Source organism: Cucumis melo, chromosome 1 (genome assembly GCF_025177605.1).
Source record: "Cucumis melo cultivar AY chromosome 1, USDA_Cmelo_AY_1.0, whole genome shotgun sequence".
In the NCBI taxonomy this organism is placed as follows: domain Eukaryota; kingdom Viridiplantae; phylum Streptophyta; class Magnoliopsida; order Cucurbitales; family Cucurbitaceae; genus Cucumis; species Cucumis melo.
This window is the reverse complement of record NC_066857.1, coordinates 37,632,567-37,646,206: the sequence shown is the minus strand read 5'-3', so window position 1 is coordinate 37,646,206 and position 13,640 is coordinate 37,632,567. Positions and strand designations below refer to the sequence as shown.

General features: G+C 32.0%; 1 protein-coding gene and 1 long non-coding RNA gene across 2 annotated transcripts; one reads left to right on the top strand and one right to left on the bottom strand.

The window, feature by feature from the left end:
- Positions 1 to 1,249: 1,249 nt before the first annotated feature.
- LOC103500722 (uncharacterized) lies at positions 1,250 to 6,114 on the top strand. The gene is made up of 3 exons (XR_540133.3): positions 1,250 to 1,461; positions 2,256 to 2,363; positions 5,643 to 6,114. It is a non-coding gene; the product is annotated as an uncharacterized LOC103500722 (long non-coding RNA).
- Positions 6,115 to 9,222: 3,108 nt separating this feature from the next.
- LOC103500721 (protein indeterminate-domain 7) lies at positions 9,223 to 13,029 on the bottom strand. Its single transcript, XM_008464127.3, has 4 exons — positions 12,205 to 13,029; positions 11,464 to 11,863; positions 10,296 to 10,843; positions 9,223 to 9,867 (listed from the first exon to the last, which is right to left on the bottom strand). Exons 1-4 carry the CDS (start codon positions 12,431 to 12,433, stop codon positions 9,374 to 9,376), a joined length of 1,671 nt encoding a protein of 556 aa, XP_008462349.2. The 5' UTR covers positions 12,434 to 13,029; the 3' UTR covers positions 9,223 to 9,373.
- Between the last annotated feature and the right edge of the window lie 611 nt (positions 13,030 to 13,640).

Below are 13,640 nucleotides of genomic sequence, written 5' to 3'. Positions count from 1 at the left end.
TTAAATTATTTTTTTACTATATTCTCTAAATAGTTTCTTTTTTTTTTTTACACAATATACGATAAATAGTTAATATTTATTTATATATTAATCATAAGAAGAGAGAGAGAGAGAGAGCTACAAAAGTGGCCTTTCCTCAACCTAAGTATAAGCCCAGATACTTCAGACATTGCCCACTCCAGCCCATGGACTTGTCTTATTTGCTTGACTATTGGTTTTAGGGGGAAAAGAGCATTGAGGATTTGATGGGGCTTAGACCTATTTTGAATAGAGCAAGGGAATTGGGTATATAGCATCTTTTAATATTGCATTTTAAAATTTAGCAAAAAGAAAAATTCTTTAGTTTTCTAGCAAATTGATTTTTATCTTTCTATTATTCTGACATTGTTCTCTAGTGAGTTCCAAAATTACCCTCTAAATTCTTTATTTTTCTACCTAATATATTTAGATTTCAAATTTATGTGAATCTTTTCTAACATGGAGAAGGGTGCATTTCATTTTTTTTTTTAAATTTATATCTTCAGTCTTTTTATAATTTGTTTATATACATCTGCACATAAATATAGAATTTGTTTGCTGATTTGATCTTCTTGATATTCTAAACAATACTTCCAAACTTCACGCATAAATTCATAAAATTCTATTGTGTTTAACTTGTTATCTTGAAGATTTTAGATGGAATAACGTGTCTCCAAGGTGTCGTGTCCTACTTTTTTCGCTAGGGATCAAAAAGTCTTGAAATATACTTTTTTTTTATATATATATATATATCAATTTAAGGGTTTTCAACCATAAATTCTGACAATCGAGCAAAACTCTTGCCTTTATTGCTCATTACAAGAGGTAAACTAGTAACGGTTAAATAAAATGGTGAGCGATGTGATGTCCAAGTTGAATGCACATGAGTCGAATGACGAGCATTTTGTCGGTCAAGGTAGAAGAGGGATGTTAGTCTTTGGGTTGAACTCCCTATTCATGTTAGGTGGCCTCAAAATTCGTTTAGGTTTAGGGTTCAATAGATTGAATTCAAAATATTAACAAACGAATGAGATTTCTTTTTTTTTTTTTTTAGAAATTCAATTACATGTCCTTCAAATTTCTTATTTTTATTGTAATCAAACAAATCCCTTATTTTTATTACACTAAAACAAATTGGTTTTGAATATGATTAATAATAATAATACTAATCTTGTTTATATTATAAATAGTTTAATGATATTTATGAAATATTAAGGATATTTATTACAATTTGAAAAAAAAGAAAGAAAGAAAAAACTAAAAGCTTCCTTCCCCCTCCGTAGGGATCGGCCGTTCCTCAATCTTCTCCGTTTTCTTCTTATTATCATTCCCTCTCTCATTTCCATTTCGGCATTTCCTAATTCCCTTTTATCTCTTTCTACTTGCTCGCCTTCTATTCTTTGTCTCAACCCATCTTTGCTCTCACGGATTAACACAATATTGGTAAGTCTGTTCCACCAATTTTCAGATCTTATTTGTTTTCTACTTAGTGATTTCCTTTTACAAGTTTCAACTTAGTTTGTAGCTAGCCCTTTTTGGCTGTTCTGTTTTTGGAAGAAGGGAATCAATATCTTGGAAATCATCTTCGAACCTGAAAATTGTGAACTGGGTTATTGTTAATTTAGGGGCATCTGTGGGAGTGATTTTGAACGGTTAAAATCATTCATGTCATGATATTATGAAATGTAAATTTTAGTTGGATTTGAATGATTACCATCCTCTCATTTCTAGGTTTGAAAATGTGGGGAAAATCCAATGAATGAAAATCTATATTAATTGGAGGGAAAATTACATTACAGAGGTTTGAGAGACTAACCATTGAATCCAAAACCTTGAACTGATGGACTAGATTTAATTCTGCATCTATATACTTTATACCCGGTGTACATGTTATGTTATCCGTTCGGCCATGCGAACATGGCCATAATTGCTAGTTGAGAGAATCGGTGATTCGAGTACGTTGTAGTTTTAACATTGGTCTTCCACACTTTATCTTGCGGTTTCTACGTGGAAACGAATGATGAAATCTTTCTTGAGTACTTCTCCGTTCTCTCTCCATTTTCCTTCTGCAAAAATTACACCTAATTGCTTCAATAAGATCACATTTTCTGGTCTTTCAATTCTTAATATACTTTTATTTTATTTTTTTCAATTGAAAATTTGGGTTAGATTCTGTTATGTTAGAGCAGGTTTTCTTTCTTTCGAGTGTTAATTTCATAATCTCACCGTTTTCCTAGAGGGGTGGCTTTCGACTAAAGGGAAGATATTGTGTGCAAAAGTCTTCTGAAGTCCTTGTCTTGGGAGATCAGCTGCTTTAAGCTGAAAAGGAACGGTTCTTCTATTTGGTACTTTCTCCCTCATCCCAAGACTGGACTATGAAATGTTTATATTTTTTTCCGGTGTATTTTAGCAAATACTTATTCGCCTTGATGTGAATCAGTGGATGGTTGTTATGAGAATAAAAAGAAACTGATAATTTCTCTAATCTAGTTAACTTGCATTTTAGTCTATGAAAAGGGTTAATGAATTATTAGATATATAGTGAAATAAACAGTAATATTGTCAAGGACTCAACAGAAGTGAAAGCATACTTATAATGCCAATTGGTACGTACTAGATTTGTTTCACTGTGGTATGTCTTGTCAACACTCTCACCTTGGAGAATGAAAGACTTTCTGGTGTTCTTATCGTAATTATATGTTCAGGTGGGCAATTAGTTTAGAATTGGAGCGTTTGTAAATGTAATTGCCAATGTTACTAGAATTGGTATTTGAACTCCTAAACTTGTAGTCACTTAGATGAGAGCTTCACCCAAGTGTACGAATATTTCCAAGGGTTTAGTTTTGAAATGTTTGGAACTTTGGAGATACTTTTGAGTGTCTGGGGATTCAAGCCCTAAGTGATTAAGGTTAAATTACTGTTTTTTCATTAAAAGTCTCTAAACTTGAAATCTCGAATAGATTTCTAAATTTTCAATGGTGTTTATGATATATCTCGAAACTTTATGGAGTGTTCTCTTTTGGGCACTATCGTGCTCTTTCCAACAGGGAAGCGATGAAGGCAACTGCTTTTGTTTCTTTACTTGAGATTGTTGCACCTCTTAGGCATGAGAGAAGGAATGTGAGGATATCAAGCCTTGATCTCTGAATAGGTTCTCGTGTAAATCTTTTGTTCGTATCTTGGTTGATCCTTCTCTCCTAGGTCTGTTGGTTTTTCCAATGCTTTGGAGAATTAAGATTTTGTTAGGTATCCAAGGTGCTTGAGAACCACACCTCAAAAGCCAGCTATTAGGATGCGAGGGCCATACTTAAGTAACACACTGGTCACTCAATTCTATCCAACTTGATACCCCATCCCCATAAAGCCAATGTCTTGGTGGCTACTTAGACTTAGTCGAAGGAAGCAACTTATTTTATTCCCCATATCTTTCGAGGATAGGGACAGCTGGTCCTAGGTTTGGAAAAAAGGGAATTAGATCATTTCGAGGGGAAGATATCCTAGACAAAAAATGGCATATCTCCTGGCAGTGCATTTCTTCACTCGGCCATACCCAGTCAGAACACTCCGTCGGTTCCACTACGAAACGTCAACAACCGGCTCTGATATCATTGTTAGGTACTTAAGCATATTGGAGAACCACATCCCAAAAGCCAGCTATTGGGGTGGGAGAGCCAAGCCACTTAAGTACCACTTTGGTCATCCCATTCTAACCAATGTGGGACAAAGGATTCTATACTATATTGGTTCCTAACAGATTCTTAGGAAAGTGAGACTCTTACTTTGCGAGTTTACATGATTGTGCTAGCACAATGGATTGTCTTAAGCAGGGAAAGAATTGTACCATATCTTTGGTGTTGTGAGGTTTCTAGTTCGGTTTGAAATTCTTTCTTTCAGCCTATTGGCATTCTGGTTGCTCGTCATAGAGATGTTTGGGCCATGATTGTAGAGTCTCAACTCTACCCGCCTCATGGGGAGAGGAGTCACTTTCTCTAGTTTGCAAGGGTGTATTCTATTTTGTGGGGACAGCGAAGTAGTAGGATATCTAGAGGTGTGGAGAGGGATCCTAGTGGCCAGTGCGGTTTGGTCTCTCGTTTTGGTTTGATATTTCTTATGGCCTATGGGCTTCAGTTTCGAAGGATTTTTGTTATTATTCTACCAGTGTTATTTTGCATAGTTAAGAGTCCCTTCTTACAGAGGGAGCTCCCTTATTTTTGGGCTTGTTTTTTCTATGCCCTTATATTCTTCCATTTTTCTCAATGAAAGGCGATGTTTTCATTAGAAAATAACACTTTATGGAGTGTCTCTCAAGTTTGGAAACCTTCAAATTTGTACTAATATGATTTTGAATTTAAAAAGCATACTAATAGGATTTTGAATTTAAAGAGCATCTTATAAGTTATAAGTAAGGCCTCAAATGGTAACAGTTTGACTTCTGGTTTTCTAAAATTGTGTTTATTCTCACTATTCCTTTATAAAAGTTTTCATTTCTCCTAAATAAACATTTGAATTCTTAACCATATTCCAAAAACGAACACAAGCTTTTTTCCCCAACGATTGTGGGAGTGGAAGTGGGAGATTAGACCATTTTACGATGTTAATTGGTGTCTTATCCATTGAGTTATGCTCGAATGAGACTTTGAGAACACTTTGAAAATGTAGATAACAAAACAAAGGAACCCATAGGTGGAAATGATGTTCATAATCTAGAAAAAAGATGATTATCAAATGGGACTTAAGAGAACCGTTTGACTTAAACTTGCAGTTTAAGTAAAAATGCGAAAATATTTTGGATACTAAATGAAAGTGTAATGACTTGCATTTTTAATGCTCAAGGACTTAATAGTCATAGCATTGAGAATTTGGGCACCTACAATGGACTTTAAAATTATGGAGTCCATTAATCACAACATTGACTGTTCAAGGACCAAATTTATAACTTACCAAAAATTAATAACTTAGGCTCCATTTAGTGACCAAATGGTTTTTTTTAAAAAAAAATTTATTTGTACATGTTTTCTCACAATTGTTTACAATGGTGTTCATATCCTGAAGAAACACTAGGTTTATAGCCAAATTAAAAGAAAATAACAAAACAAAACAAAAAACTATCTTAAAGAACTATTTTCTTAGTTTTCAAAACTTGGCTTGGCTTCTATTTTGAAGACAATCCTAAAAACTAGATGACAAAATTTTGAATTTCCAAAAATTAAAGGGTTATCTAACCAGGCTTAAAACTAGTATTTTCTCTTAGGATTGGGTTTGGGATGGGAACAACCTGTACGAAAGTTAGGACATGGGTCATAAGCACAAGTAGGGCATCAACTGTCAATACCTTAGTTATAAAAAACCATGGTCAAATAACTAATAATGTTCAGTTATTTTTTGGGACAAATTTTTCTGTGTTGCATGCTTGTGCATACTTCCATTTTTTTCTAACTCAAGTTTATTTTCAGGAATATTATATTAGTCACAAGAATAATTATAACTGTTGCAGAACATTAATTGATTTACACACTTGTATTGACTTCCAAGAGTAGTACCATGTACTTGAGCAGTATTAATAACCCATATTTGTATCACTTCATAATGTGCTTTCCTAAGGATTGCATCTGTTGAAACTGCAGATAACCCAAGAAAAAAAACAAAAACAAAAAAAATAAAAACATGGCAGTAAAACCAACAGTTGCCTTGCGAGCTGTACTTGTTGGAGGAATTGCAGCGTTTGCTAAACTCGCTGGCGCAATGAAAGCTGCTGGTGGTGCAAAGTTAGGTGCAGCCACTGCTGCCATGACAGCAGCAGCAACTGCAGCTTTGGCAGGAACAAAACAAGACCAGAAGGATGATTCTAAACACTCTCCAAAACAAAACTAATCCTCAACGATGTAATGGTACATTTTGTCTTTTTTGTCTTCTTTGTAATTTCTGTAGGGAAGATCTAATGTATAAACCCAACCCCCCAACCCTGGAAAGGCTTCAGCCAAAGCCATGGTGCTGAAAAAATAAACACTGGCCAGATTTATTTTAGTTTGCCGGATTGATGGACTTTATGTCACATTGTTTACCTTCCATTACTATTATACATGGAATGTTTTTTAACATTTTTGTTTCTGCATTTTGTTGATAATTTCAATAGTGTCGTCCTTAGGAAGGAGAAGGTACAAGGTTGAGACATGTGATAAATTTTTCTTTATCAGAAGGGAATGTCTGTTTTGTGTTTTGTGCTGTTGTTTGGATGCTGAGAGAAAAAAAAAAAGCATGGGAAAAGAAAAAGTTTGTAGAAAATGATGAGAAAGAATGAGATTTCTTGGTTTGAAACTTTGAATTGGGTTATTATTATTTTCTTTTTTCTTCCCCAGATGAGGAATTTGAAGAATCAAAGAGAAAAGGCAAAATGATTAACATAAAGGTGGGGGGGAATGATTGAAGTCAACTAGTTTTTGGAGGATTGTGTTTGTGTCCATAAAGAAAAACAAACAAAACAAAACAAACCCAATTCAGCTTTAGTGTATGTATTTTTTTGGGGTAATATTGAATTAAAAAAGAAAGAAAAAAACTGAGAGACAAAAAAGAAAAAGAAGGAAGAGACAAGTAAGGACAAGACATTTGGGTTTGGGAACTGTGCAATTGTTGGGCCATCTCAGCCCAGCCCAGCCCATTATCCCACCATCTGTCTCTGTATTTCATCATCATTCACTTTTTTTTTTTTTTTTTTTTTTTTTTTTTAAATTACTTTTTTCTTTTTAAGATGATGAGAGAGAAAGAGCATTGTTTGATGTTTCCAAGGTCAGAGAGAGAGAGAGACATTGTTTTCAAGGTCAGAGAGAAAGATGGAGACAGACATGTGAATTCAGAGTGGCATGTGAATATAAAATAGTTTATAATATATAACATCACAACATCCCATTATTAAACATTTTCCAAAATGTCACTATTTCTGATATTTTCTTAACCCTAAAATTCCATTTGGTATTGAGCAAAAATATACCACCTTTTCCCCCTTCAAAATCTCATCAATACCTTTTCTTCTTCTTCTTTTTTTTTTCCTTAATATTGACCATGCAAATTTAAATACACATACTAAGAAAGACTTTTTATTTTTTTTTTCATGAAAAAAAATTCTCTTTATTCCTTTCCCTTCAAAATCTCATGAGTATTTTCAAAACTTAAAACAACCTAATACTCATCGTATATATATTTTACATGTTATTACGATTAAAAACCATATAGTTCGAATATATGATTTTCAATTGGTTGAAGTTTAAAACATTCCTTTAATGGTTTTTAAGGTGAAAATATTTAAATAAAATTTCTTTCTAATTTTTCTTTCCCATATTTTTAGAAAAAGAGAAATATGGGGTGAGAGAGAAGAGAAACATGTGATGATGTGGATGGTAATAGTAGAAGAAGAAGGGTGCAATAGTGTAAATCATATATTATTATAATTTGCTAAAGACATAGAATTGTATACTATTATTGTTATTATTATTGCCAATGTCAAACCATAAAGTATATTAGATGCAATTTTTCTTTATTCTTAAGCAATCCTTATGAGGTTATTTTCTTCATTACAAAACAATAAACATGACATGTTAATTTACCATGTTGGTCAATAACATTAATGCAATACTAAGGAAGCTCTATCTTTTATTTATTTATTTATTTATTTATATATTCATTCAATGAAAATATGAAAACTATTTTTGGTAGAAAAAATAATGGAACACCAACCATAATACAATAGAAAATAAGTCAAATATTAAAGAATGCAAGATAATCTAAATTCTACCACTAACTGTCATATTATATATTTACCATTCATTGATATTTTAATAAAATATATAAAAATTAATGATGGATTTATTTATATAATTATTTTATTTACTAACGTTGATTTATATTTTAAGAGACTTCAACATTTCTACGATAATTTGTATTCTTTTTTTAATCTCATATTTTCCAAAATTTTATGAAAACAAAATGAAATAAATCCAAAAAAGTATTATATATTATAATAATAATAATGACCCCACACTTGAAGAAGGACAAACAAGAGAGAGAGAGAGAGAGAGAGAGAGAGAGAGAGAGAGAGAGAGAGAGAGAGAGAGAGACCATAAAATTTTGAATGATTGAAAAATGTAAACATAAAATCAATATAATGTAATTGAAATAAATGAAATTATTAAAATTTGATCCCATTTTGATGAAAGAAATTACTAAAATGTTATATTATGGTTTGTTTACGCATTTTCCATGTGGATGATTATATTTGGTATATTCTTCGCATTCCCTTCTCTCATTAGTCGTTCAAATGTCTTCTTCTTCATCTCTTTTATCTCAATGTCAATAAATTTACTCATATTCTTTTCTTCTTTAATTTATATATTTTTGTAATTTTCGTATAGTAGCAGTTTGTTTTTGGTTTGAGAATGCATGTAATTTGTAACTATTACTATATATATATATATAATATAGCTTACAATGAGAAGACATATATTGATGGGTATATATATATACTATACTTTTATCTATCATAAATTCAATATTAATTCTTTTATGTACCACCTCAACTTATGAGATGGTTACGATATTGCTAAAAAAAACTATACATGAAATATTAAGGTCATCCTAATTAATTATAAATAATATATGTATTTTGGTTTTTGAAAATTAAACTATGAATTCTTTTTTCTTATTACTACTTTTAGAGTATTAAATTAATTAAATTTGAATTTTGACTGAAAATTCTAAGAAAAATGAAAAAGAAAAAAATATTATTAAACCAAACCTTAAGAAAAACACTCTTGTTTTGATGCATCGTTCACCCAATTGAGTATCTTTCTTCAAAAGTAAAAGTAAAAGTAAAAATAAAAATAAAAAATAAAACTCTTGTTCTAGTCCAAACTTTCATTTTTTTTTTTTTTATAATTTTCCAAAATAAAAAACTTATCAATTTTGAATTACCACCCTATCTACTATATATATATATATATATCAATTGAGTACTTGTTTTATGTGACCACATAAATGTAAAAACCTCCCATTATACTAAACTAAATATATCCAATAAAACGTAGTTGATATTAAAATATATTATATTCTTCTCATATAAAAGAAAATCCCATCATAATTGATTTAACCTTATAAAACGTCGAAGGTACATTCCATAAAATATTGCATTTCACGTAAAAGAAAGAGGAAAGAAAATAAAAATAATAATCTTCATCTCTTATAATGAGATCAATTACGTACTACATATTTAATTAATTTTTTTCTCCCATTGTTTGAGGGAAAAAAAGAAGAAAAAGGATCAAAGAAAAAGATTAAGAAAGAAAGTAGAAATTAATATACGCGGAATCTAACCCTGCCATGGCTTCTGGATTTGAGGGTGAAGATTGGAGGAATTAGGAACAATACAATTTCCAAAACCAGTAAGGCTTAGAATATCTCCATGCGAAAGAGGGCGAAGTCCCAAGAAATCTCTCGTTAAACCGTCGTTTCGACCCCCCGAAGCCGGGGCGGTGGTGGGGATGACGGTATGATGATGATGATGAGGAGGAGGAGGATGATGCAATGCCGCGAAAGCCGTGTCGGGGAAGGAGGAATTATGTTGTTGGAGGAAAGGAGGATGAGATGGAGAAGGAGAAGATAGGGAATTATTAATAATGTCGTGAAGAAAAGTGGTGGAAGCCGAAGCGGAAGCCGAAGCAGAAGCAGAAGCAGAAGCAGAAGCAGCTGCAGCTTTATTCCCGTAATCAGTACAACTACTACTGCTACAACTCACAGCTCCTCCTCCTCCTCCTCTACCAATTTCAACATCACCTGACCATAATCCCATCTCTCCAAAATTACCTATCAAATTACCAATTATGCCAAACCAAAATGGTATGATCAGAACCAAATTATTGATACAATCATAAAGGAATCAAAATGGACAAAATGAGTATAAAATTATTTGTCATCAACCTCATGTTAGAAGTTTGAATGCCTTCACCTTACTAAATTTCACATATATAAGCTATTAATTTATGCTTTTGGGAGTGAGAATTTCTACAATATTAAAACTTATAGATAAAACATTTTAACCAAATTTCAATAACATCAATATATATATATATATGGATAAACGATTTTTTTTTTTTTTTTTTGAGAAAGAAATATAAACAAAAGGTAAAATTTAACGTAGATAAGAAAGGGTTTATGGAGTGTTAAAAAGAAGATTAAAAATAGAAAAAGAAAAGGGGAAAAAGAAAAAGTGGAATTAGAATGTGAAATAGAACCTGTAGACACGTGAAGAAGGTTGTGGGGCCTTGGGAAAGAGCCACTCGTGGTAGTGGTACTACTCATGGTCGCACCCATCTGGGCTGCCTTCTGCAGCAGTGCAGTCGCTGATATATGTGAAGACGATTGGTATAACTCACAAGGATTAGGATTATTAGGAGTACCAACACCAACACCAACACTTCTCCTGCTGGCCCCGCACCCCCTACTACTACTACTACTAGGGTTAGGGTTTACAGTTTCATCATTGTTTTCGTCTTGGCCGCCACTCCCCACCATCAGATGATCTGATGATGGTTGTAGCCACGGTGGAATTTCCACTCTCAAATGGTGGTTATTGTTGTTGTTGTTGTTGCTGTTGCTACTGTTGTCGAAATCTCGTTTGAGAGCAAGATTATTACAAAATTGATGATCTTGTGAATTACTATTGTTGTTGTTGTTATTGCGGTTGTAAGATGAGAGAAGAGGGTTCAATGCCATTGCTGATCTTGCACTTTCATCTGCTAATGCATCACAAAAAGCTCTATGTGTAATGAAACTATCTCTCCTGCATCATAGAGAGAGAGAAACAATAATAAAAAACACACACACACACAAAAGCCAAAGATATGTCAAATAGTACAAAGACAAATTTAAAAGAGCTGTAAACAGAAATCACTTTCAATAATTTCTCGAGGGAAAAAATATACATTTTTAATTAACGTTGGTACCTACCTTTCAAAATATAGCACAAAGTTAGTTCTTAAAGTTTACATTTTCACTTTCGAGCTTTGTAAATCTTGAAGCCAAGGAAAAAATCAAAGGAAAAACCATGTGATGAAGTACCACATTTTGTAATGTAGGCGATAAATTAAAATCAACGGTAAGTTAAAATTATGTACACCATTTAAAATTAAAATAAAAAGTAGTTTGAAAAAGTATTTTTCTCAAACACTCTCTCTAATTAAGGGAATATGGTTACTAATAATGAATATCAGAAAAAGACAAGATAAAATTACACATACCAAAATTGAAATGAAGATTTTAATTAAGAAGAGGAAGAAATGATTCATGATAATAAATGCAAATTAATTGGGACACAATTATACCATAATAATGTGGGGAGAGAGATTAATTAATGAATAAAATAACTATAAATGATCAAATTATTAAAAGAAAATTTAATACCTTGAAAAGAGAGTACCACAGTCACATCTATACTCTTTAGTGCCACAGATCTTGGAATGAGCTTTCCAATCAGATTGAACAGCATATTTCTTAGAGCATTTATCACATTTCCATTTCTTTTCACCATGCTTTCTACAAAAGTGCTTCTTAATTCCTGTTAAATCTCCAAGTGCTCTTGATGGATCATGATGAACACAACTCACTTCTGGACAAACATATACTTTCTTCTTTATTATCTCTTTGTTTGATCTTTGCTTTAATTTCCATGGCAAATTGTGTCCTCTTCTATGTAGTTGAAGATTCTGATCTCTCTGAAACCCTTTGTTGCATATCTCACACACAAATCTATTCGTTGCCATCAATGTCTTCGGCGATAACGCTATCACTTCCGCATCTGGGTCTATAATTCAATTCAATCTAAAAACGTCAAAATCTATTATAACCCAGATTCTCATATATATACAAAAATTATCAAAACATTAAATTTACTATAATCTATAAATTCCGATGAATCGAACTGTTAAACTTACTCAAACCCAGATATCCATATGAATCAAAATATTAAAATTACTCTATCCCAAAAATTTTGATGAATCGAAACGTTAGATTTACGGTAAGCGTAGTAACCCAAAATCCAGATGAATAAAAAGAAAAGGTAGAATTTAGTGTAGTTCTTCATCGGCGGCTCGAGTAGTGTACGAGAGGATTGCTAACATGGTATTGTTAGAGCTAGAATCTTACCGGGATTTCCTGGAAGGTTGCGCTTCTTCTTAGGAGGAGGAGGAGGCTGTTGTTGGGTTGTTTGAGGAGCAAAATATTGATTGGAAAATTCAGATTTATTGGCAGAAGAAACACTAACAGTAGCTTCACCAGATGCAGAAGTCAAATTCGACAAATTTTCATCCATCACTACAATTTGTTGTTGTTGTTGTTGTTGTTGTTGAGACAAAAAATTGCCTTTCATCATCATCTTAAAATTTTTATGAAATTCAAAAAAAGAAGAGAAAAGAAAGAAACCCTTCTTATAATGGCTTCATGAGAGAGATAACAAAAAACAGATCTAATCAAGAAGAAACAATTCTTGTATTTTGAGTAATTAACAAAAAAAATTTCCAAGATCTAATTCAAGACAAAAAGAAAATGGAAAAATTATAAGAAGTATATATGCTCTTTAGTGCATTCAATCTTGGATTTGGCTCCAACCAAAGAGACAACTTTTAGTTTTTTTGAAAGCTCAAAAGAAACAAGCAGGCTGCTGTTTAATAGAGAGAGAGAGAAAGAGAGAGAGAGAGAGAGAGAGAGAGAGAGAGAGAGAGAGAGAGAGAACTCCAACACTCTACTCTTTTTTCTTTCTTGTTTTTGAAAATTCTTATATGATTAACATACAAAAGAAAATTAAAATTAAAATCTTGATGAGCCTATATGATATAAGAAAGAAAGAAAAGAAAAATACAAAACCCAGTTCTTGAAATTCTAGACAGAGAAAAAGAAGGAAGAGAGAGAGAGAGAGAGAGAGAGAGAGAGGGAGATATGGATGAGAATTGAAGAAACCCTGTGGAATGTAATCACAAAAACACAATTCTAAAAGATAAACTCTCAAATATGCCCTCAAAAAATAAATATATATTATTATTATTATTGGAAAAAAGCCATCAGGAACCCTACGGCTAATTCTGACGTTGCACTTTCTGTCGTCTTTTCTCTTTGTTGTTATTTTGTATTAACATTGTTGTTTATGAATTTTAATTTTACTCTTATTTTTCATTTGTGTTCTAAACGTTACAATTACGTATTTGCGTGACTTAATCGATTAAAACATATATAAAATTAGTGATTATCCTAAGAAATTTTATTTTAAATAATAAAACTTCTAAAAATACTTATAAATATATTAAAATGTCACAATAATAGCCAAGATAGATTACTATATTTGTTTATTATCGTAATATAAGTAAACATACATTTTTCGAAGATGTATCATAGTGCAATATGAACTTAAAAAATTTGTAATGTTTTACACGAGTACATACCTCACAGAGATGGTTAATTCTCATCAACTTTATTGTTTACATCTTCTCACATGAGGTGTTCAAATTTTTACTTTTATATTAAAAAGGAAACAACCCGACTTAACAAAAATGTGTGCATATTTCAACTGATAATTTAACATCTCAATG